General features: G+C 47.3%; 1 protein-coding gene across 1 annotated transcript in view; it reads right to left on the minus strand.

The window, feature by feature from the left end:
- Positions 1-26,590, minus strand: part of NDUFB2 (NADH:ubiquinone oxidoreductase subunit B2) — a 42,107-nt gene extending 15,517 nt beyond the window's left edge. Inside the window, exons 1-2 of the mRNA XM_086953632.1 lie at positions 26,441-26,590; positions 7,105-7,249 (exon numbers count right to left, since the gene is read on the minus strand). Of these exons, the coding sequence (XP_086809758.1) occupies positions 7,105-7,249; positions 26,441-26,526 (231 nt within the window). The 5' untranslated portion in view covers positions 26,527-26,590. The remainder of the gene's footprint in view (positions 1-7,104; positions 7,250-26,440) is intronic.
- Between the last annotated feature and the right edge of the window lie 103 nt (positions 26,591-26,693).

Below are 26,693 nucleotides of genomic sequence, written 5' to 3' on the forward strand. Positions count from 1 at the left end.
TACACGCATAGCGCCGCACTACCCGACGGACATACTAGCGCGACCTTGCTCTGGCTGCCTTGCTCATTGTCTGTACTGTCTGCATCGCTGTGTCTGTGCGCATATATTTATTTATTTAATTGGACTGCTCACTCGGCGCTGCCCCTGCCTCGCTTTCACCTTTGACCCTCCATTTTGTTGTGGATATCCCCCGACCCGTCCCTCTTCCCCGCTACCGCCTCCCTGCTGCCCCTCCCACCCTCCGCCCCCTCCACTCTCCATTTATGGACAGATGGTCCCACGCGCAGCGTCCACGCGCTACGGCCGCGCCAAAGGTAAGCTCGTCTACGCCCGTCCGCGCCTGGACCGCGCCCAGCGCCAGACCCCCTGGTCCTCGTAATGCCCACCCCTCCCGCATTACTTACGATGCCACCACCCTCCTAGCCCTTAACCCCGGCCGTTCCCCCAACTGCGTCCAAGCCGCTCCTGGACACACCCATGGACCCTTCTCCTGCAACTCCTGCAAGTTCGACGGCACCAAGAACAACTCCTCATCTACGAACACACAACAGATATCCGACCCCAACTACCTACAATGCATCCTGCTCAACACCCGCTCAGTCCACAGGCACGCCATCGACCTCTGGAATCTACTAGACACCATCTCTCCGGACGTCGCCTTCCTAACAGAAACATGGATGAACGCCTCTTCTGCCCCAGACATCACCATTGCCATCCCGGAAGGCTATAAGATCATTCGCAAGGACCGTACCGGCCACACAGGAGGAGGCATCGCTATCGTCCATAAGAAATCCATCCGCATCTCAACCAGCTCAGACGTCAATCTCGCAAACACTGAACACCTTCACTTCCAGATCCACATCGACCCCAAGACCACACTCAGAGGCACCCTCCTTTACAGGCCACCAGGACCCCGCGCACAATTTAGTGAAGACATCACGGACTTCATCACTCCACACGCGCTCCCCTCCGAGGATTACATCCTTTTGGGAGACCTCAACTTTCACCTTGAAAAGAACAACGACCGCAACACCACCACCCTTTTGGACAACCTCGCCAACCTCGGACTTAAACAACTTGTCACTACCCCCACCCACATCGCAGGTCACACACTCGACCCTATCTTCACCTCCAGCAAACATGTCTCCTTCAGCCACACCACAGCTCTCCTTTGGACTGACCACAGCTGCGTTCACTTTACCTACAACAAGCCCACATCCAACAACCACCCCCAACCCACTCTGCAAAGAAACTGGAACAAAACCACCATCGACCAGATCTCCTCATCGCTTCTTCTAAACCCCCCAGCCCACTCCTCAAACCCCGACCAAGCAGCCACCAACCTCACCCAATGGTTATTCAACAGCGCCGACATCATAGCACCACTGAAAAAACGACAAATCAAACTAGGCAGCAAGAAGGCCTCCTGGTTCAACGATGATCTTAAGAAATCCAAGAAACTCTGTCGCTCCCTTGAGAAGGCCTGGAAAAAAGACCCAACCACCAGCACCAAGGACGCCTTCAAAAACGCCACCCGCATACACCACCAACTGATCCGGAATGCCAAGAAAGCCGCTTTCAAGGACCGACTAGATAACAACGCCCACAACAGCAAGGAATTATTCAACATCGTCAAGGAATTTACCAACCCCTCAGCCAACTCCAACGACATCACCCCCTCTCAAGCCCTCTGCGACTCCCTAGCCTCATTCTTCCACAACAAAATTGCAGACATCCACAACAGCTTCGACAACCGACCCGAAGACCAACCCACCCAACCCCCTGCAGGACCCCCACCCCCCTTGAACATCCTCAATGACTGGAAGCCAATCTCCACTGAGGACACCATCCGTCTGATGAACTCTATCCACTCAGGATCCCCCACAGACCCATGCCCTCACCACATCTTTAACAAAGCAGACTCCATTATAGCACCGCACCTCCGAGACGTCATCAACTGCTCCCTCAACTCCGCAACCTTCCCGGAAAGCTGGAAACATGCCGAACTCAGCGCCCTCCTGAAGAAACCCACAGCTGACCCCACCAAACTCAAAAACTACCGCCCTATCTCACTCCTTCCATTCCCGGCCAAAGTCATTGAGAAAGCGGTCAACAACCAGCTCGCCGCATTCCTCGAAACCAACAAATCCCTCGACTCCTCGCAATCCAGCTTCCAAGCCAAGCACAGCACTGAAACCGCCCTCATCGCAGCAACAGACGACATTCGAACTCTACTGGACAATGGAGACACAGTCGCCCTTATCCTCCTCGACCTCTCCGCAGCCTTCGACACGGTCTGTCATAGCACCCTTTTACAACGCCTCAGAAACGTCGGAATCCAAGGAAAAGCACTGGAATGGATCACCTCGTTCCTCACCGGAAGAACCCAGAGAGTCCGCCTTCCACCATTCAAGTCAGAGGCCACTGAAGTCATCTGCGGCGTACCACAAGAATCTTCACTCAGCCCCACCCTCTTCAACGTATACATGAGCCCCCTCGCGGTCATCGCACGCCAACACAACCTCAACATCATCTCCTACGCCGATGACACTCAACTGATCCTATCTCTCACCAGAGACCCTAACACTGCCAAAACCAACCTGCATTAAGGAATGAAAGAAGTAGCCGACTGGATGAAGCACAGCCGTCTGAAACTGAACTCAGACAAAACAGAAGTCTTCATCCTAGGCACCTCCCCCTCCGCCTGGGATGACTCTTGGTGGCCAGAGGCCCTTGGAAAAGCACCCATCCCGACGGACCACGCACGGAACTTGGGCGTCATCCTGGATTCCTCACTCTCGATGAACAGACAAGTCAACGCCGTTTCTTCATCTTGCTTTAACATTCTTCGCATGCTCAAAAAAACATTTCGTTGGATCCCCACCGAAACTAGAAAAACGGTCACCCACGCTCTGGTCACGAGCCGACTGGACTACGGAAACACCCTCTACGCCGGTACCACCGCAAAACTCCAGAAAAAACTCCAACGCATCCAGAACGCTTCAGCCAGGCTCATATTAGACATCCCGCGTAAAGAACACATCTCTGGTCACCTGAAAAACCTCCACTGGCTCCCCGTCAATAAGAGGATTACTTTCCGGCTCCTAACCCACGCACACAAAGCACTCTACGAAATCGGACCCGAATGCCTCAACACACGACTGTCCTTCTACACCCCCTCCCGCCAGCTACGATCCTCCAACCAAGCCCTTGCCACTGTACCTCGCATCAACAAAACCACCATGGGAGGTAGATCCTTCTCCTACCTGGCAGCTAAAACCTGGAACTCACTTCCCACTCACCTTCGCCTTACTCAGAACCACCTAGCATTCAGAAAGCAACTTAAAACGTGGATATTTGATAAGTAATTCCCCACCCTTCTTCAAGCGCCTTGAGACCCTCTGGGTATGTAGCGCGCTATATAAATTTATTGACTTGACTTGACTTGACCTGTAGGAGTCTGAAGGCCAGGGTGAATGAGATCAAGCTCAAGTGCATTATGGTCACTATCTAACCTTTCCATTACCCTAAAGTCCCGGATAGTTGGCCAATTCGCTATTTGGACCAAGACATAATCCAAGCGAGACTCTCTTCCCACTCCATTATAGGTGGTTCTGCTGGGTATGTCAGATCTCATTCGCCCATTACAGGCTCTAATTCCAAACTTTAGGGTAAGGGCTGTGATCTGTAATGCAAGGGGAGTCCATGCCTTCGGGGGGGGGGGGGAGCTTCTACCGGGGGCACTGACCATCTAGCCTCTTCCTCCATTGGGAACCCCTCTAGAAGACCTGGCAGTGGCTCAAAGTGGGAATTTAAATCCCCTCCCACCACATAGGGTAAGTCACTTGGTAGTTCAGATAGATAGTTCGTGAGTTCATCTATGGTAGGTGATTCCTTGGCAATTCCAACTGGCCTGGAATAGATGTTGATTAAGACAAGTTTTGCTTGGTTTGGCCAGGATAGTAAAACCACAAGGATGTCGTTGGAAGTGGCCGGTAACCATGTTGCCTCGCAGCCTAGGTGAGATGCAACCCAGGTTGTGAGCCCGCCTGATGGGCGACCTTTGCCCTCCCACCTGGCTGGGATAAAGAATGACTGGTAACCTTGGTGCCCATAGTCTTCTCTTGCCCAGGTTTCCTGAAACATACAAACGTCTCCAGTCTCGATGTAGTTTTCCTAGTCTTGATCGGCCAGTTTATTAGCTAGTCCGGCAACATTCCACCAGATTAATCTCAGGTATTCAGAGGTGTCAATTGCCGTGCCAGAAGAGTGGGCGGAGACAGTTTCAGAAGTTGAACCAGTCGGTGCATCAGGAACATTGCCAACAATGAGGCCAGGTGGCTCAGGGGGACTGCAGGAGTCATTGTACAGGGTCACAGGGTTGTTGGTGGGCAGTCAGTCAACCCCGTCTAGACCGTTCAAGCAGTTAAAGCGGTTGTAATGAAAATAGGGTGTATCAGGTAGCTGGAAATTTGGGCGTTGGACATATTCTTTGTGTCTGTGTCTCCGTTCCACCCTTGTCCAATCTCCATGCAGGGGGTTATAATGCTTGCGGATAGGTGGAAAGAAAAAGGAGACTGGCAGGGTCTGTATGGTGGAATCCAATGATCGGTTCACCCATGCACAAATATGTAAAACAGTACCCGGGTCCTTGAAAGTTACCATTATACAATCCCCTATTCTTGTTTTCCTCGTCTTCCCCAGCCAATGCACCCTTCTGACCATAATGATTTCATTATTAAACTGTGGTGGTAGGGGTCGATTCCAATTCAGCCATTTAATGACTTTCTTCTTCAGGGATTGGAAATCTTAGTTTTCTCCTCTTTGTAGAGGGGGGGGGGGGGGGGGCACCCGCTAAAACCACCATTAACCTGTTGGCTTCTGGGGGCAGATCTGGTCTCCGTGGTCTTTGAGCAGGCCAGGCCGGAGAGGGAGAGGAAGTACTAACAGCTTGGGGGAGCCCAGAGTTGATCCCTGTCTGTAGACTGTGGGGGACAGGGTCTATTAACTGTGGGGGCATATTGGTTAGAGTGTTTCGTGGGGCCGGAACTGAAATAGCCGGAACTGAAATAGCTGCAAAGGAAGGACAGTGGGGGCGCCCTGGGAGGGTCCTTTGTTGGCACCCTGTGAGACTCCTATGTTGGGGGGGTTATATTTGTTAGGTACGGTACCTGTGGGAGGGTTGGGCCCCATATTTTTTGATTGCTTACTAACTAAGGTGTTCAGGGTAGTAAGAGTTGCCTCTAGAATGGTAAGCCTAATCTCGACTTTTTTCATACTTTCACTGATGGGCTGCAAGAGGGAGCGAAGTAAGAATTCTATACTCCCTAGAGATGTGAGAGAGGGGGCTATATTGGACGGATTAACCACTGGGTCACTGTTGGTAACAGCAGTGATAGCACTTGGATCCTTAGGAGAGGTAGCGGTGTGCACATTATCCCTATCCCTGACAGGGGGGAGTACGGTTTTATGTTTTTTACCAAAATCTAGGTGGGATATTTTGGTTTTCCCCTGCCCCCCCCTTGTCTTCCTTCTGCGTTTGCTGGGTGGGGGCCCATGCAGATCCACCACAACACTTTGCTTTGGCTTGCTTTTCTTGCTTTTGTTTAGCGGGGGGGTTTGGGTGACCAAGTCAACTGGATGTTAAGGATGGGATGATCTCTATGTTCTTTTCGGACAGTGTACCAGGGGTAGTAAGGGTTTCCCGTAATAGTAGGGGAAAGTCCTCTTGGGTTGGTTGATTTTGGCTATCAGTGGGGGTGCCTTCCTCTTGGGAAATGGGATAGGGGATTATCTCACTAAGGGGTCTGCTTTTCATAGTTTCAATTGAGCGACGGCGCTCTGCCCTGCGCCTCTCTAAGGAGCTTTCTTTTCCCCCATCTCCTTTGGCGGATTTGAAATAATTGTCCAGAGTCCCTGTGTTGCTTCCCCCCGCCCTTGATGGGGTTTCACATGGTGCCGGTGAGGGCATGTCCGTTATCTATTCCTTGGTTCAGCCGGAGTCAAGAAGATTCAGATGAAAGAGAGTGGGCCCAGCCCGGCCTCCTTCGGCCCCTTTTCCCGGGCGCGCTCCAGCGCGCTCCCGCGCAGTGGGGTCGTGATCCACCTAAATAGGTAGTGGGATGATTAGGGTTGAGCCTTTCAATCCCCCGGCGCTCAGGGGGGTGGGGCTAGCAGGGAGAGCGGGCCAGGTGTGTTTGATCGGCCAGCAGGGACTCCTGGAACATCGAGTCCCTGCGCGCTCGCAGCCCTGCTCCGCCCTTTCTGTAGCTTGTTATGTCCTTGCCCAGTCTGCCTGCCTTAACAGCGAAGCGGGTCCCACGGAGCGGGAGCCGCGAGGAGTTGGCAGGGATCCGGGGCTTGAAGAGTCCGGAGTTGATGGAGCAAAGCGGACAGTGCAGCCTCCAGTAGCAAACAGCACGAAAAGCAGGAAGTCCCACAGTACAGGCAATGGGTTGAGACTTTCAAACCCCCGGCGCTCAGGGGGGCGGGGCTAGCAGGGAGAGCGGGCCAGGTGTGTTTGATCGGCCAGCAGGGACTCCTGGAACATCGAGTCCCTGCGCGCTCGCAGCCCTGCTCCGCCCTTTCTGTAGCTTGTTACGTCCTTGCCCAGTCTGCCTGCCTTAACAGCGAAGCGGGTCCCGCGGAGTGGGAGCCGCGAGGAGTTGGCAGGGATCCGGGGCTTGAAGAGTCCGGGGTTGATGGAGCAAAGCGGACAGTGCAGCCTCCAGTAGCAAACAGCGGGGTATTCTATGTGTTCACAAATGTGAAAAACAGACCAACACTACACTTTTCATCTTAGTAAAAGACTGGCTCCATAGACTGTTACATGTGCATGACGTGACTGATGCTTAACCCCTTGCATGCGGCGCAAATTTGCGTGCTCTGCGAACGATTTGACTAGTGGGCGGGATTCGGACGGCCCCCGGCTGTCCTCTGCACACGCCCACCGTGGCCCATGACGGCCGCGGGCCGTCCCGAGCATGCAAGGAGCTAATCGCCCTTTTGCGCAGGTAATGGTGGCTCTATACATAAGCAGTGGAGGACAATGACTGATGGAAAAGGATGCCCGCTTCACCTTACAAAGTAAATCCAATATCTTACCAACACTGCTTCGTAATCATGCCAGAAGTGCCACAGGATCCAGAACCACATGAATCCGCTCAGAAACTCCGACTTCCAAACCTGTGACTTGGTCAACTGAGGAAACTGGCGATATCGAGGCTCGATGTGCACTCCGCCCCCAGCACTGGAAGAGAACAGCAAGAAATAATTTTCACCTTCAATCAGTCCTCTGCCTGGAGTATTGATGAGGCACTTCTTGAACGTTGCAATGAGACATGCTTCAAAGCTCAAATTATCAACAAAAATACCCAACTTCCAAAACAATCTAATTATGCAATATTAGAAAACCCTTGACTACCTCATTTCGAGACCCAAACCACCCAGTCATATCTTAAAACTGTCAATTTTGTACCCGTAAATATACTGTTCGGTCCCTCAATACCAGAAGAGTCTGCACTGCCACCCCACACGCTCCAGGATTTGGAGAGATTTCCACAATTAAAGCAATGATCATCATGGCCCATAACATTAAATATGAATTGGTAGGCAGGAGCCTCATCAAGCTTACAAATGTAGTACTACACGTGTATGTTAGGCAGCAACTCAATCGGCCTGCACCAGTAGTTGGTCTATCTGTCTTTTTTAAAGCAATTAGCAGGGTCTTCATCAATTTGAAAAAACCCATTTACCGGGGAGGAAGGAGACTTGTTTAGGACTTAAAAACTAGGAATGCATGTAAATTTACTCTCACCGTCATGGTTTCTTTAAACACTAGATAGATTCATAATAACCCCCCCGTCTCCCACCCCCAAGAAAAGGCAGAGGAATCCACTCAATAGAGAATCAGGATATTTTAGCCAAACAGACATTTTAAAAAAGCCCATCTGTTTTGAAGTCTGATTATAGACATTCTGTATTACGATTGCAATGGTTGCCTTCTCCCTTGTGAAAAGAGCCCTTAATTCTCTTGGGGAAAGATCTGTTGGATTAAGAGATAGACAACAATTATACAGATTTTTCCACAAATTGCTTAGATGCTTGGAGGCATGTTCTGAGAATTACTACTTTTCTAATCCCTCTGACTTTTCTAGGGGGAATTCCACACTCCTGTAAGGAAACGCCTCTCTTTGTATGGTCATCCTCAAGTTTTTTTGACTGATGCTGCTGATTTTTCGACTCGGAGTGTACTGAAGCCTGCTAACCAAACCTTGGTGCCTTGACCCCAAAATATGTATGTTACATTGGCTATACCCAATTGGCATAGGCTAACTTGCCTGGATATCCCAAGTATATTGAACCCAAGGTATGCAAGTTTGACTGTCACACCAGAGATGGCTGCTCTGGTCAAATAGGTTGTGCTACCCTGGGTGTGACAAAGGTTAAAAAAACAACAACAACAAAAGTCTCAAGTCTGCGATGGTAGTTTCGAACTGCTAGCCTGACTTTGCCATTTAAACCAATGGCAAAGTCAAATGTTCCCTGAACATGTGAAAGTCATCCCTATGGCAGGCCTACCAAACCCTAAGGCAGGGTGACGGATATTTCATAGGCAGAACATGTACTTTACGTGTTCTGGCAGTAAAAATGCAAACATGTTTTTACTGTGGAAAGACTGACCTCTTAGCTGTACTAAATCCCGTACAATGCGATACAAGGAGTCACACAACTTGTTACATTAAGGCAGTCTTGATTCTCAAGTTTAAATTAATGTAACAAGTTAGTGTGTAACTTTAACAAAGTTACCACTGTGTTGCCTTCAATCTACTGCGCTCTTCACGGTTACACAAGGAACTAAAGTACGAAACTGCTTTCTGCCCTCCTAGGGAGACATGCTAACTACTCCCAGGGAAGGAGACAATAGGGGTCTGCACTGGAGAGAGGTGTCACCTCCTTCCTGCAGGAACCCATCAAGGTGTAGGCCGAAAAGGCAAGCTTCAAAGCTGACGCCATCTTTGAAGAGCAAATGGGGAACAATCGGGTGCGGGGCAGCCCCACTGCCTAGGCAGAGTAGGTGACACCTGGGAAGAAGAGGGGAAACCCGTTGTCAAATGGGTTTTTGAGAAGTGTATGGACCTCTTGGTAGCCACACCTCTGGTCTGTGCTAGAGAGCCCTGGACGCCAAGACAGGGGTTCTGCCATGTTAGGAGTGGGCAGAATGCTGAACCTTGGGATAGCCAGATGGCACACTTCCCAGGAAGAGGTCATCATGAGGGAGCAAACCAAATTGCCCATTTGCTACAGACCACATCTAACCTGAGCGCAGTTTCTGAACTTAAATGCCATCCACAACTCCGATCTCATGTGGACTGGAATAAGGACTATAGTAGGACTGTCCTGTCACACTGTGTAAAAGAGGCTGCAACAGTGTGGAAGGCGCTTGTTGAACCTCGTGGCTAGCACAGGAGAGTGACTGCGCCTACTGTGTCCTGCTCGTGTAGAAGTTGTCTCCAGAGCCAAGCCGAATCAAGAGACTCCAAGTGCATGTTGTCTGAGCTCCTGTTCACATCCTTTGAATCAGGACTATTTCCATAGGAATCAATTGCAAAGGGGATATTAATTGCCTGGAACGGCTTCACCTAAGGAAGTAACAGATTCAGAGGACCTTGCTAGTCTCCCTGACTGGCTTCCTGCTGAAGTTGGTCACCTAAAGTGTATCTTTTTCCTTGTGGTTTCTAAAAGTACAAAAGAAATACTGTTTATTTTTATAAATTGGTATTGGATTTCTTCTTCAATTTTTTGTTAGTGCTGTTTAGCCCCTTAAGCGCTGCAGTCGGCCAACGGTCGTCGCGAGCGCTACCTCCCCAGTGCTACGCACGACCGTTGGCAGACGGGCCAGCGCTCGTTATTCAAACGTTCAGCACCGGGTGCTGAACGTTAGACGCAGCTAAGGTGTTAAATGCTTTACAATTGTTCCTTTGTGTAAGCCTTGTTGCTCAGAGCCACAGCTACCCAGGGTTGAGTTAAACGTTTGACAACTGGAACCTACTAGTCCTAAGTAAGTAGATCACTAAGTGAGGTCGCACAACCACACTATATAATTAGACCACATTTCCTCAAAACTCCTATACTTAACGTTTGAAGAGACGTCTCTGCTGGAGGGGTTTAGTTTTGGATAAAGTGTTTTTGATTTATGCAGAAATCAGGAATAACTTTGGGAAATAAGGGGTGAGTTTTCAGTAGGATTGTGAGTTTATTTTTTTAAACCTTTACTGTACCTTACAATATTACACAGCCATTGGCCTACAACCCATAGGGCCGGCCGCAATCATGTACGTATGGATACATTGCACCAGGTTAAGGCCTCAAACTGGTTATAGTGGTTAGACGAAAAGTGACAATTACAAGGCAAATTGAAAGGCACAGTAATAGCGATAAGTTGCTGATCAATAGAGGTTTTAGTTTTCTATTTTTTATGAAAACAACAAAAAGAAAGCAACAAAGAAATCACATTGCGGTCACCAATGAATAAGTAGCGTTACATTCGCTGAATCTAGGGGCGTTCCCCTTGTGCGTACCACTATTTACACCCGATGAATCAAACACTTAATGAAATGTCGGGAATGCTTGGGCTTCCTTGTAGTGGCTTTCCATGAGTCCCGCCCTTGTCTACCCTCTATTCCCTATCCGCTGGGTCCTGGGTCCCTCCCCCACTCCCGTTGTCATCATCTCCCCTGTCACACCCTTAAAGCCCTTCAGTCTTCCTCCCCCTCCTAGGATTGTGAGTTTTGAAGACCACCATTACTGTGAACCACTGTGCGAGGCACAAGGAAGAAATTATGTTGGAATTTTGTGAACTGAATTGGCTGCTAGGAGAGACACTGTCCAGGAATGGTGTTGGAATTAGTTTTTCTGCAATTGCTTGAAGGCTGGTAGAGAAAAGACAAAGCAAACATGAAGAGATGATGGACGGAGTGCTGACATTTTTCAGACACTCATCCCCAGTCACAGATCTGGGTTGAATCAATCATGCTTCTTGAGCTCGCTTCGCCACCCCAGTTTGGACCCAGCCATTGGCAAAATCAGTCTTGACCCCGTGCCTCATGGGAACAGTCCAGTCTGAACTGCTAGGCCAGGTCCTAAGTGGACCGGAAACAAGTATCCTGGGACCGGTTTCGGGGTAACACCCCTCCTCAGCCAGGCTAGCTTGAATCCAGTGTCAAAGTGAGCAAGGGACCCACATCTGGGCATACCCTAGATGTTACCCACAGACCGAGCGGGGTCGATTCTATACCTACTAGCACCCCTCCCTTCTCTTTTCATCTACCTCGATCATTTATTATTTGTCAGACCATTACATTCAAGGGCCTGTTGAGACATAATATGTTGCTTTTCTTATGCTCATCAACTGTTGCCAACCATCCAGGTCTATACGCTACAAAAATGTATATCTCAGATTGGTCTCTTGCATTATTATAATCTTTTTTACTTTTTGTTTGCTCTTTATTTTTTATTGTTTATGAAAAATGCTCAATAAAATACTCCGGAAATTAAAAAAAAGCTTATACTGGATCCCAAGTAGCCCCTACATTTGGTGATTAACCAACTACACACATCTACATTTCTTTCAGGTAACAGACACCAAGGTGAGAAGGCCTATTTCTTTACCTCTCTGTCCCGCCCTGGGCTTCACAACACAGGAGAGCCCCATCCCCTCCACTTTCACCCAGAGCCACCACAAAGTTCACATTAACTATTCAGGGATGGTTGAAGGGCAGCCAGCAGGGTTGCATTCAGAAGCTTAGCCCTGATCAACTGGGCACATGGGGCTTCAGAGCAATGACCCAGGGGAAAGTGGACAATTGTGAGAATAATGGGTAACGTCAAAGACATGGACCCTAGAAGGGGTGCTATCTGGGGACTAGTTTCTCCATCTACAAATGGACAGAGAGCTTTTTCTTAGCGAGACGGCCTGAGGCAGGTGGCAACAAATGGGGGCTTTTTTTATTTTTATGAAAGGACCAGCACTATCATTAATGTAGCAGTACCCATGTTGCATGAGGAACAAGGTCCCAGCACTGGGGATTTGCACGGTGCTTAATTTGTAAAATAAGTGCCAAGGCCTTGACCAGCAGGCTACTGCACCTTGCACCCCCCACTGCCCCATCATCCTGCCAATGACATACCAAAAAAACTACTATCTCTCGCCTGCAAGTAGGACAGTTCAGATTAGTCCAGGTCTCCAAAGCTAAAGGAATGGCTGAGGAGGCAGGTATTAGTATTTTTTAGGTTGAGCCTGGGCACGCATGCTGTATTGGAGTATGCACTTTCAGCCCGCCCATATTTGTGATTAGCTTGTGTCATTGTCCTTCATAAATGCTGGCTTCTGATTCATAAACAGGCTTGTTACTCCCAACTCCATAGCACCCACTTGTCTTCATTTGTAACCTCCCACGAGGACTGGCCCTTTTAAATGGGTTGTTGCTCGGTAGGCTTTAATTACAACCTATGAGCACGATTTTGTTTAATGGTTTTTGCATGCCTGCTGTTACATGCAGGACACGCTCTCTCGCAACAGCTTTATTATTTGTTTTGCATAACACGGCACAGCACGCTGATAGTGGTGGCCGTGCCTTTGCTTTACTTGCTGCGCCACACACAACCACATGTATTTTTTTCAACAATTTAATTAGTTTATTTAAAAAAGCCCCATGCCACACTTACACTTTACTGTCCGCTGCGCCCCTTTCCTTAAACAAGCTGAGTCTAAAGAAAGGGGCACGGCCAACATTAAAGTCAAACTTAAATCACAGGCGTTTTTACAAACAAGCATTTATAATGCAAAAGGTGGCACCTTTACGAAACGCTCCTAAATGTGAGACCTATTGTATTTTAAATGCTAGTTTAATGTATATTGTGTTCATAAACAACCGGTCTGCTCATCTATGCTCATGGAACAGTCCGGTACAAAAGGGGGGTGGTGATGGACAGAGCATCTGAACTAATCAAACACTCGCACCCAGTCAACAGATCTGGGTTTAATCTATCACCGTTCTTTAGCCCACTCTGCCACCCCAGTTTAGACATGGCCATATTGAAATCCGTCCGACCCTGTGCTTCAAGGGAACAATCCAGCCCGAACTGCCAAGCCATGCCTTTCCTGGACCGGAAACCAGCTTCCTAGGACCAGTTTCTGCCATTCCAGCCGTCTTCAGCCAGGCTTGCTTGAATCCAGTGGCAAAGTGAGCAAGGGACTCACGTCTGAGCATACCCTGCCAACTTATGGCGAACAAAGCGGTTCTGAACTGGGGAGGCAGAGTGGGCTGAAGAACAGTGATGGATTAAACCCAGATCTGTTGACTGGGTGTGAGTGTTTGATTGGTTCAGATGCTCTGTCCATCACCACCCCCTTTTGTACCGCTTTGTTCGCCATAAGTTCGCAGGGTACGCTCAGACGTGAGTCCCTTGCTCACTTTGCCACCGGTTTCAAGCAAGGCTGGCTTAAGACGACTGGAATGGCAGAAACCGGTCCTAGGAAGCTGGTTTCTGGTCCAGGGAAGGCATGGCTTGGCAGTTCGGGCTGGATTGTTCCCATGAGGCACAGGGTCAGACTGATTTGCATAGAGCCATGTCTGAACTGGGGTGGCAGAGTGGGCTAAAGAACGGTGATGGATTAAACCCAGATCTGTTGACTGGGTGCGAGAGTTTGATTAGTTCAGATGCTCTGTCCATCACCACCCCCCTTTTGTACCGGACTGTTCCATGAGGCACAGGGTCAGACTGATTTGCATATGGCCAGGTCTTAACTGGGGTGGCAGAGTGGGCTAAAGAACGGTGATGGATTAAACCCAGATCTGTTGACTGGGTGTGAGTGTTTGATTGGTTTGGATGCTCTGTCCATCACCACTCCCTTTTGTACCACCATGTGGCACAGTGTCATAAGAGTGGTAATAATAATAATAATAATTATTATTATTATTAAGAGCTGGTGCAGAGCACCAGAAACAACTGCCTCAAATTAATCTCTGCTTTGCACCCTTTTTTATTACACAAAGGGGTAGACAGGCTACTTTGAGCCACAGCACTAGGAGAAATAAATCTGTGTAGTGGGAAGAGGACAAAGACTGTTTCAAAGGACTGTAGTATCATTGGTGATACGATGCAGGGGCACTGAGGTCCAGTAGTGTTAGGAGCCAACGAAATCCTAATTGTGGCTATTCTACTGTCTTTCCTTGTTTGCATTAGAGCCCTGTACACCTTTTCGGAGCCAGTGTTCCTTTTGACCTCTACCAATGGCCCATGGGAGATGAATATTGAGGCAACAGAGCCTGTTTAGCACATAAGGGGTATGGCGCAAGATCGGGGTCCATGTTTTTAACAAGCATATGAGCCTGTCAGTTTCCCAAGTCAGTAGCCATCATTAGTGAAGCAGATAAAGTGGTACAGCATCCTAGTGGGTTGAGGGGCCCACTGCATCAGAATCAAGACTGTCTTACTTCCCAAAAATGGCATGGGACATTGCTAGCATTAGAGCGGATGAAATTGTTGCTGCAAAGTAGGGGCAAAATGTGGGGGCTCATTTTTTTCTCAGAGGGACACAGTCTCATTTAGGACCGGAGTGACGGCCAGGCATGGGGGGGAAAGGCAGAGGCACCCTGCTACTCGGGGCTGCAGCTATCATTAGTGCAGCAGTTGCATTGGGGCCAAAGAATGTGAGGGGCTCAACACCTTAATTATGTGGGGTGGAGGGTTTTTTTGGTCAATTTTTGTATGACTTAAAAGCTCACATTTACAGATTTGAGCTACAGAAAGGAACCCCTGAAATTATCTCATATTCGCAGCGCCCTAAGCTCAGCCTTACCCTCCCCCAAGTCTTTCCGTACAGTTTTGGAGCCCCTCTCCCTCCCCTCAACTTCAAAACATCTTATCTTCATTAGAGGGGCTCAGAGAAAAAAAGTTTGGGTATCTCTGCTCTATTTGAACCCTATGTCTCTCTGGGCACCTGAACAAGCCTATGACTTACCTTGTTTAGCTAGTGTTGATTAGGTCATAGAGCTCAGATTTTAAATAACGTTTTTTACTGAAATAATGTAATTTGCTGCCACTTACAATTAATTATTTTTTTGTCCTCACCTCACTTACTCAAGTTTCGCCTTTCATCTCCTCATCAGCAGAGATGCTATGAACTAGATTCCTTCTTTTCTGAGAAGGTTGTTAACATCTATGCCTTTTTCCCTGCTAGAGCCAGGGACTCCCCACGCTTGAGCATGTGGTTTGACACCTCCAAGGACAGTTCTAGGCTCCTGAAATTCAGTAGTATTAAAACAATATGATATGGCTTTGCTATGCTCTTTGGTGAAATCGGGATCCCCTCTAGACCAAGTATCTTCCTTGATTTTAGAGCATGGTTAGTTGAGAGTCGTAAAGATACACTGGTCGTTCCTCTCTTGAAAAAATCCTTTCTACCTTTACTGGGAGCAAAGATCTGCTTCAAAGGACTCAGTCGGGCTTCCACACATCTTAAAGTACCAAATCCGTCTTTCTATTAGCTAAAGAGCCTGTGTACAAGATCTTGGAATCTGTGGCCATCAAAATGCTGCACCTTAGTGCATGGATGACACTGCGCTTATATTCACTCTCTCTCAAATTAGTAATAACACCGTCTCCCGTCGGTGCCTCTCAGAAGTAGCCCACTGGACGGATAATAACTGTTTAAAATTGAATGCTGAAAAGACAGAGGTACTGATTCTGGGCAATCAGCCCAATATCTGGTATGCTGTTAGGTAGCTTAACTGTTTAGGTTCTTCCAAACACAAAATAATAAATCTTGATATTTGGTTTGATCAAAAATTATCTTTTGACAACCAAATTAATTCATTGGCTGGGAAATAATACTTACTAAAATCTTAGAATTCCTGCTAGTGAGCGCTCAGAAAACTGTAGTCCAAGCAACGATTATCTTCAGGGTGGACTACTGTAATGGCCTTTCACAATCACGACTCAGACTTCAGCATGTCCAAAACTCAGGCATGCTTATTTTTTAAGCTTCCTAAAACATGCTTCTATCGGAATATGCCTGATTAAACTGCATTGGCTCCTGGTAAGTCAGAGAATCGAGTTTAAAGCTCTCTGCTACTGCTATGAGGAACTATCTAATGCTGTCCCGCAATATCTCCAGCCTCTGGTCAACCATATGTTCCAACCAGGAATTAGAGATCAGCTGAAGACAAGCTAGCCATGGTACCTAAATGCAAAAAAGTTAGAATCGGCTGCAGTTCATTTAGCTACTTAGAACCGAAGCTTTGGAACTCTCTTCCTCTATCAATTCCTGAAGCTTATTTCAGGAAACCGTTAAAAACCTTGTTCTTTACTTCTGGCTTTTAATGGTCTAGAATTTCTGATGTCCACTTATCTCACGGGAACAGAGCCCTGGCGCTGGGACACTTATTTGAAGTATCTATGAGCTCTATAAATTGCCTTATTGTTATACTGCACTTCTATGGGGTAAACATTCCCAATCCAAATATTTATTTTTTAGCAAACTCCTGGTGCATATTTCTTTTAATTCCTTGCTAACTTTGGATTTCTTTTTAACTACATACTTAACACTGTAAATAAATAATGTACATTTTTCACGTTAACCCAACCCCTAAAACCACCAATTCATGTTTTCTTTCAGTGACTAATCTACATATCCATATAACCAGCGGTTAAATGTCCTCAAATTTCTCTTCAGGAACAGATACTTTACTCTTTGAAAAAATTTGCAGATTTAAACTGAAACTGCTTCACCCCTCTAGTTAGTGTTGCTTTGATGTAACTTGCGAGAAAATGCATAATTGAATGAACCAGTATAATGACCATAATACATTTGGACTGGAGTAAGAGCTGAATCCTATGCTGATACAGCAGATCAACTGTAAAATGCAGAACTACAAGGTCAATAATGATATGGGAGCCCAGAAATATATTGACTAATAAACCAAAGAAAAATACATGAAAGTAGTCAGCGGTTAGCCAGATTTACTCAAGAAAGATGGGTGGGAGGGCAATGAGACTAGCTGAATATAAGTGAAATTTGATGCACCCCTAGCCAACTATACAGATGTAGTTTCAGGACAGGGACCAGGTAAAGTGCATTGAATAACCATTTCATTGAGACTTCATACAGAGTCCTTGAAGTACAACACTTATCCAGCATATGCTAGTCTAAAGCCTGAGAAACACATGTATTGCAACACAGACATGCGCGTACACAAATAATCATCAGGAGGGAGATAGAAGCGTAAAGGAATAGTCCAAGCGGCTTCCATAATTCGCGTCACCAAAAATTACAAAGGGAGTCAACTATACCATAGGTATTCTCCTAGAACACAAACAGTAATTGCCGCTAGTGGTGTAAGTGATCGCCACTGGGGTGATTTATTGGGTAGCGCATCATCATTGGGTTCCACATCTGGGTAGTCGCTTCTCCAGGTGAGTATTGTCCCCATCAGGAGAGATACTGGTGGGATCTATACAGTGAGTTGAAAAATTACCCTCTATATCTGAAGAAAAATCCAAGGGGATCAAACCGTCAATGGCAAAACCCAAAACTTAGGTTGCCCATTAGGTCTACATACCTCCTGAAGTTCTGTCTCGGACAGTCTCAGTTTCCTCATTGAACCCTGAATCATATTGGATTATCTCAAGATAGTGTCTTGTTCAGACTACCCCTATTTGAAATGCCATTTTTAAGCATTGTGATCCCAGCTGCCTTCATCTTACTTCCATTCCTGGGAGTAAAGGTCAGGGCATTTAGGAGGCTGTTTTTGCAGGCCTTGCACCTCTGTTCGTTTTGGAGAACCTTTTATGAGCAACTAAGTTTGGGGTTTTGCCTGTGTCGTCTTTCTCCCTCTGGATTGTTCTTACCTCTCTCCCTCTTCTGGATTTTATTTTTTGTGCCCTCAAGAAGTTGTGACCATTCCCTAGGTCGTTCATCGAAACGCATATCATGCTCACTCAGGACTGATCACAAGGACATTGGACTTTGACTAAATTGGATAGATCTACCGGATTAATAGTGCTTATACAGTTAAAGCTACTGTCTGTGTTGCACATCCTAGGAAGTGTATAATTAACTCTGTAGCTCTCATTGAGAGTTAGGTAGTATTTTGAAAATATTATTGTGTTCACTTAGAATTTTGTATCCGATACCAGTTTGTGGTCATTTCAAAAGATGCACTGATTTTAATTTGTTTTGTATGTACGTTATGACAGGCTACACTTGTTGGGAAGAATGCTATGTGTGAGTTTGAATGATCGTACGATGGTATAGAGGGTGCGAGTGGGAGCGTTTCCAGAGTGAGTTGTTATGCTGCAGTTAATTTCTAATGTATTTCATTTGATGTAGTTTGGTGATGTAATGTTGACAACTAGAGTTGTTTAAATCTGAGACATCATTATTTATAGAAAATGCTTTACAAATTAAATATTGTCTGTGTTTCTATATCCAAATACTTGGTTCTCTTTTTTGCCTTAGGCTCTTTGGCGACTCTTTTAGTGCCCTTTATATTTTTTTGTTGAGGAATTCCCGTTTTTTTTACCATAGCAGAAGTTTGCTTTTTAGTGTGCTGCTTTTCCCCTGCTTTCCTGCCTTAAATGTCTGAGCTTCAGGGGCCCTCTTGCTTTTCTGTGCAGTCACAAAGTTAACCGCACTTGCTTCACGGTTGCATGATCAATGGACACAGCGTCACTTTAAGAAAAAGGGTCATAAAGTGTCAAAGAATGTTTGTACATATATCTTTTGCTCTTATACCAATCTTCCCAAGTAGCACGCATGGAATAAGTCTAGAATAAAAACTTGTTTAGACAGAATTAACGGAGACGTGCGAGATGAGTGTACTTACCGGCATACTGAAGAACTGCAATGGGGATATGACCACTAATCAAAGTCCTGATGAAGGCCATAGACCAACTAGGGCCATAAATGCCGAAACATGTAGACTGACCTAAAGTATGACGCTACAGACTATTAGCATGCCCAAACATCATCTGCACTTTCTTGATCTTACCTCTATCTCTTTATTTCACATTAATGTTTACTTATAAGCTAGGGACTGTAAATTTACAACTCATTATACAAATGCCATAAGTATCTCCCTCCAGAGGAAAAGGTTACTCACATGGAGAAGCGTACTACCAGGTGTAACCCAATGATGACACTACCCAATAAAAACATCTTAGTGGCAATCACTTGCACTGCTGGAGGAAATTACTGGTGGAGTGTTCCTGGAGAATAACTATAGGACTGATATAGAGACCAGTATTGTCCACTTCCCTTATGATTTTTGTTTATACATATACACACACTATATGGAAATGAAGGATTTCTAGAATCCAGACTTGGGCTTACGCCTGTCAATAGACTAAAATCTGTTTATAATCTGCTATCTCCAACCGCCGGTTACCCATATCCTGGTTTGAGGCCACTTGCTCACCAGTGTTGGTGATGGGTAAGCTTTTGGTGCAAAAATTAACTGGGTGAGCATAACTGCTAAACACCACCCAAATTCACTAAGTACCTCTTGACTTACAGTGTGCTGACCCTACTGAGGCAAAACCTATCTCAGGACAGAAAAAAAGTGAAAAAGGCAAGGATGTGAATGATCTGCCAAACCACTGAATCTGTCTCTTGCTCTTATTACAGACCTGAACTATAGCTATGTGGCCTCAATAAAGGGCCTTAAACAATTTACTGTCTAGTATGGAGCTCCAGACTCCTTACACAGTATTCCGCTTTGCACCCAAGGTATCTTTTCCAAATTCTCACGCCAGTCTCAGCTCTTCATCTCGAGGATTGTGCCAAGAGATAATTCTCTTTTTCATACAGGCAGATATAAGTGCTTGAGTTTTTGTAGACACAAAGGGTAGGCTGTGCCTCAGATTTATTAGGTGACAGGACCCACTCACCTCACCTAGGGACAAGACATCACCAAATCAGAGACCATTTTGCAGACTGCTGGCTTTCTGGATTTCTTCAATATAGACATCAGGGTAGAATACAATGCCAATAGCGAATCCGCTAAAGGTCCAAACTTAAATCCATAAACTTTCATGGTGATCCATAGCACTCCTCAAACTGCAGCCAGTGATCAAAATTGGTGCAGATATATTATGCGAGCTACCAAAGAGACATACTTTGTCTCCCATTATTTAATACACATGCTGGTCTCCTGGCACAAGTTATCTTGAAGTACAACTTATGCTGCAGTACAATTTTGATATTTAAATGTATGGCGAGAACATACAGCTCCATATTTGGCTGGGAAAACACAAAGTTAAAATATTGCAGCAGTCTTCAAATGGACTTATCTCTGGATAAAAGGCAGCTAACTTTGTTTAAACGGAACAAAGGCACAAATGCTAGGAGTGATGACCCATCATGCGATAGCTCCTCGTGCCTCAGTCCAGTCAAACGCAGGCTAACTCCCAAACAAGTGAGAAGAAACCTTTGAGTATTGATTTGGTTGTAAATGTTCCTTGGGAAACCAGATTTCAATAGTGACCATAAATATAAGCTTTTATATCAAGCAACTGAGATATTAATAAGTTGTCACATTTGTTAGATTACAGAAATTCGGACGGCTCTTTCTCCTGAAACCTTGGCTATTTAACATCATAAGCAAGCATCTTTTCAGTAAAAGTCTTAATTTTAGAAACAAATATTCCAAAGCTTGAAACCCACTTTACGAGATAAACAAAACTTAAATAAAGCACTTTAGATCAGAATTCTAATACTTTCTAATGGCAGCCTTGCAGGACGTAGGTTGAAAATAAAACGTTTGAATATTGTAATGGTTCAACAATAGAAGATATGGATGAACAGTAAATTAGCAAATTTTAGATAGGCGAGAATTATATTGGCAGTTTTGCACATCTGCTGCAAAGCATTGCCTTGACTTTAGTGCCCTCAGTGCCATTTTCATCTCATTCAAAAATGACCAGCTTTCCGCCTCTTCTCTTGACATTTCCATTATATCCACTGCCAAATTAAGACTATTTCTAGCTCTGCAAATACTGAACCAAGCTCTTTTCAGGGTAGCGGCGAGCCTAATATTAATTAAACCCAGGTGTAAGCAAATTGCTGCAAAGATGAACTACAACAGATATACTATCAATCCCATATAGCGAGTTAGGTGGAATATATGCTCCGTAAAATATCTCTTACTGGAATGAGAAAGTATGCAGACGTACACAATGGGACAATGCTAAAAAAAAAAAATTAAAATGAGAGTTCCACTGCAAGCCTTTGAAGCATGTAACAGGCAAGGTAACCTGATATTACGTTAAGACAGCTAAATATACTAGCTATGACTGGTATCTAGCAATTACGCTTGTGTGCCCAACAGTCAACAGCACACCAATTTATCCCGATTGTGGGTTGGATGTCCGGATTTGGGAAAAATCTTTCAGTCTCCTAACCAGCCTGTTGATAAACATAATGGTACAGTTTCGCGCAAACATCGCACTGCAGCTGCACACTACTTCTCATCATTGCATTTTGGCAGTTGTAGTCCTGCTTCAACTGACCCACGTTATCTAATACACTCAAGGGTTGCCATTTGTTTAATTCAAGCCTATGAACGCGAGTCCTGTTAACAGGACAAGTCCTGGCAAACCTCCCTACTAGATCTCCAGTACAACCAGTGCTTTAAATGGGCCGGTACTCACCAGTACTAAGTACCAGCACTTCTAAGTTTTCTTCCCCTGTGTACCAGAACTTATTTTCGGGCAAGGAGAGTACCGGTACTCCATGAAGCAGCAGGGCTCAGGCCCTGAAGTACGGGTACGTGCAACAGATGGTGCGTGTTGACGTGCTGCTCTGGCTGACAACAGCCTGTGTATTTCTGCACTGGGGTGCTCCTGCCGTGTTAGGTTCTCATCAGGCACGCAAAACTATTGGAATCAAAGGGCTTCAGACACCCCTCCCCCATCGCGTGGCAGTCGGGATGAGACAGCTTCCCGGGCATGCACACAGCCGCACCCGAGTACTTCACAGGTCTTTAAAAGACCAATTGCTTTTTAATGAGGCTTTGTTGTTTCTCACCCCTTCTTAGAGCCCCTGCATCTCCACTGCTGCCTATTGCTGAAAGAATAACCCCCCCCCCCTGAAATGTGACTAGTTGCGCCTCTGATTCTCATAGGGCCAAAACCTAAGGTAGACCCAAGAGACCTCAAGAACTTCCGGCCCATCTCTTTGCTCCCCTTCCCGGCCAAGGTCATCGAGAAAACCGTCAACAGACAGCTAACCCGATACCTCGAAGAAAACAGAATCCTGGACGCTTCCCAGTCAGAATTCCGCAGCAACCACAGCACCGAGACTGCCCTCATCGCCGCCACCGACGACATCAGGACCCTGCTGGACAACGGCGAGACCGCAGCACTCATCCTTCTAGACCTCTCTGCCGCCTTCGACACTTTCTACCACCGCACACTACGCGCACACCTCCACGCCGCAGGGATCTGAGACAAGGCTCTAGATTGGACCACCTCCTTCCTCTCCAGCAGAATCCAGAGCGTCCACCTCCCCCTATTCAGTTCCAAAGCCTCCGAGATCATCTGCGGTGTACCCTAGGGATCCTCCCTCAGCCCGACGCTGTTCAACATTTACATGGCCCGCTCGCACACGTAGCCCAACAGCACAACCTCAACATAATCTCCTACGCCGACGACACTCAGCTGATCCTCTCTCTCTCACCAAGGACCCCATCACAGCCAAAGCCAACCTCCACGAAGGAATGAAGGCCGTCGCCGACTGAATGAAGACCAGTCGTCTGAAGCTGAACTCGGACAAGACAGAAGTCCTCATCCTCGGCTCCAACCCTTCAGCCTGGGACGACTCCTGGTAGCCGACGGCACTGGGGACAGCCTCGACACCCACCGACCACGCACGCAACCTGGGAATCATCCTTGACTCAACGCTCTCAATGACCAAGCAAGTCAACGCCGTCTCCTCCTCCTGCTTCAACACCCTCCGCAAGATCTACAGATGGATCCCGACAGATACAAGAAAGACAGTCACCGACACAATGGTATAAACGGGTACATGAACAGTAGCGATTATTGATGGTGCAATCCCGAGGTTCGTGCGTGCTTCATACAGGGAGAAACAGCCAACGACGTTTGCGGCCCGCAGCAGCCCGAAGATCGGGGACTCGATTAGATTGAAGGGCCGGCCACCAAGTGCACAACAGCGGCCACTGGTGGCAGGGAAGGGCCGGTCGGCACCGGCGTGAAAAGGAACGGCCGATTTTTGACACACTCACTCGGGCCGATTGGGGGCACGAGTCGGGGACAAGCCTGTCGTTGTGCCCCTGTGTGGATTATATATTTACTAGAACTTTGCTCGCTTGCCGCCGGGGAGTGTTATGAGACTCGTCCTGCTATCGGCAGGAGGATCCCGAATTTGTGACGAGCCGCGATCAAGCAGGGCTGATTCCACCGGTGGCTGCGATCTGGTCGCATTGAAACGGTTTCGGTGGCCCTGATGGTGGTTCCATGACGCCCGATGCCCCACTGCGTGTGGCTTGGCCCCAATCCAGAGTGGTGCTGCCCCGGAACATAGTGGGGAGAGCAGAGTGCAGTTTCTGGGAGACCGAGTCCCGACCTACTGAAAACCATACGAAGAAGGGGAGCATGACAAAAGGGGGGCACGGAGCAGAACTACACCATGGCGATCTTCTGGCTACCCTAGCTGACCTTCACGACACCCTGGAGCAGGATGCCCTATCACTGTGGAGTAAGATGGATGATGTGATTTTCGCGGCGGAGCGAATGAGATCGGATGGTCCGTGGATGCACAGCGAGATGCCTTATTTAGTACCCAGATGCAACAAGATGGCGTCGGTCACTGATACCGGAGAGTCCGAGACACTGATTCTCGAGCCAATTCCAGTCTGTGATGTCAGAGACCTATTACATTCTGTGGGCTCTAGATTGGAACCGAGCGATGGACCTTCTCTCCACGTCATGCTGGTAGTGTCTCTGGTGCTGCTCCAGCCGTGCTTGGACATTGAGACATTCTCCCCCTGCTCTATTTTACCGAATGAAGTGTGGAAGTCATGTTTTTGTACCAGGTTGGGTCCACCGTACTGGCAGGAAACGGGCTTGGATGAGGTCCGGTTGCAGCGAAACGTTACAGAAGTGCTGCTGTTTGGGCTTGCCTTGGCATTCCGATTCCCTACAACTATGGACTTGGAGTGTGGTAATTTGGTGGGCCATCGCGGTATGAGCAAGACTGGACAAGGATAAATGATGTTTCCTCCGTGTTGGCATTTTCTGATTTTGGGACTGTGAGGGATACGCGATATATGGTCTTATCTAACGACATATTAGGCTGATTCTGTACCTTGTAAATTGTTCTACTGTACTTGCTCTTGCAGATGTATTTTACATCCTGTGCAGACATAATTGCATGAGGGAGAGGCCGGGGGACTGCTAGGGGGCTCCTCTCCGTCTTTCGCTCCTTTCCTCGTAGTTGTAGACTAGGACCCCCGTTCTTTCTTCTTCTTCTCTCTTTCTAGACTTCAGGGTTCTCCTTTTCTTTCTTCCCTCTCTTGGGTTCTTCTTTTAGTCTAGGTGGGTGGTAGTTCTTTTTATCTCTCTTCTAAATTTCGGGTTCCATACAATGGGCGACAGGCACGCTGCTGAGGGGGGAGGCCGTAGCCGGAGGCAGGGGTGCAGGGTGGGGGGTTAGGGGAGGGGTACTCTGTTTTCTTTCCCTTTTTCAGTTTCTAGGGCCCCTTTTTCTCTCTTGTTCTGCTTGGCTTTCTCTTTATTTTTTCTCTTTTTCTTATCCTTCGGGAAACCGAGTGGTAGGTGGCTCGCTGTACGTTCTTATGGTTCAGATTACAAGGGTGGATGTTATTATAAAGTTCTCAGCTACGGCGGGCGTATGCTGCATTGGGGGGCGTAATGTACTGTTTATTGTCTATCCTGTTTAATGTGTGTTAGTGCCAACGCCCTGCCTGCAGTAGTCCCGATCGTGAATATCCTGCTTAATGATAACCCCTTGTGTCGGTATGATTGGATTGTACGGCATCCGATCCTGCTCTTCCTTAAAATTCTTAAAAGAAACCTCTTTAATCCTGGTACCAATACGGTACAGACATTATCCTGGGCTTTAATAGGGCATTGAGGAGGCGGAATGTTGCATATGTTTGGCTTTATTGATTTGCCTTGACCGTCTCTGAAATAATGGCCGGCTGTGATGATTCTAGGCCTGTGATTGTACTTGCCTTATGTAACAATAAAGGTTTACCAAAAAAAAAAAAAAAAAAAAAAAAAAAAAAAAAAAAAAAAAAGAAGAAGAAAGACAGTCACCCAGGCCCTCGTCAGCAGCAGACTCTACTACGGAAACGCCCTCTACGCTAGAGCCCCAACCAAGCTCATCAAACGACTACAATGCATCAAAAACGCCTTCGCACAACTGATCCTCGACGTACCACACCACGGCCACATCACCCGCACCTGAGAAACCTGCACTGGCTCCCAGTCAACAAGAGGATATACTTCAAGCTCCTCACCCACGCACACAAGGTACTCCACAAGACTGGCCCGGCCTACCTCAACAGACGACTCTCCTTCTACATCCCCAACCGCCAGCTACGCTCCGCCGACCTCTCACTCACCACGGTCCCGCGCATCCGAAGAACCACCACCGGTGGGAGATCCTTCTCCCACCTCGCCGCCAAGATATGGAACACCCTCCCACTGAGCCTACGACAGACCCAAGACCTGCTGACCTTCAGGAGGATACTCAAGACCTGGCTGTTAGATCAGTAGCACCACCCCGCCCCCCCCCCCCAAAGCCTTGAGACCCTCGCGGATATGTAGAGCGCTTTACAAATTATTGATTGATTGATTGGCATTGCAACAAGAATGAGGATATGGTCAGAGGTGCCAAGAGTGGAACTGAAAACAAGGGTCGAATCCCGACGTCCGTTCATCATCCTGTGGTTCTGGACAACTCCCTTAACCAGGGGTCTTAAAAAAATAAGCTTTAATGCAAATGTTCTGATTGTTAAGCGCTTTACATGACAATCAGAGCATTTGCATTAATGCTTACTTGTGTGGTTATTATTAAATTCCTGGCTCACAGACACGCCCCTAAATACCTACCCAGTCTAATTAGTGAGTACCAGCACTTCTAAATTCCCATTTAAAGCACCGAGTACAACAGACAGTTCACACGCCTGAGCCGACCCACCAAGAGCAGAACACGCGATGCAATTAGTGATGCAAACGTAAATTAGCCAACACTTAAATAAATGAAAAGACACTAGCTCCATTCCCCCTTCAATGCCAGCTCCACTTGCCCTCAAGTCAGACTTCCTCCTCCTCCTCCCCTGCTGTTTCGAAGCCCCAGGTTAATATCCCCCACCCACCCGATACTCACTGTCTTTCCCCCACCCTTTTCCCACCGCTCGTCAAGAATCGTCCACCAGCTCTGAGGACGCTGCCCATCCGCACAAGAGAAGACATAGCTGGCCCGGAGAGCCAGACAGCCGCGGCGCCAGACCCCAAAGTCACCTTACGTCTGCGACAACGTGCGAAAGCGGCGTGCATTATGATAGGCTCGAAAACGCAGACTAGTCCTTCCTTCATGTCTAGGGTAACAATGGAACGCCTGCCTTACTTACACACGCTTA

This window comes from Lissotriton vulgaris, chromosome 1_2, assembly GCF_964263255.1.
Source record: "Lissotriton vulgaris chromosome 1_2, aLisVul1.2, whole genome shotgun sequence".
Classification (NCBI taxonomy): Eukaryota; Metazoa; Chordata; class Amphibia; order Caudata; family Salamandridae; genus Lissotriton; species Lissotriton vulgaris.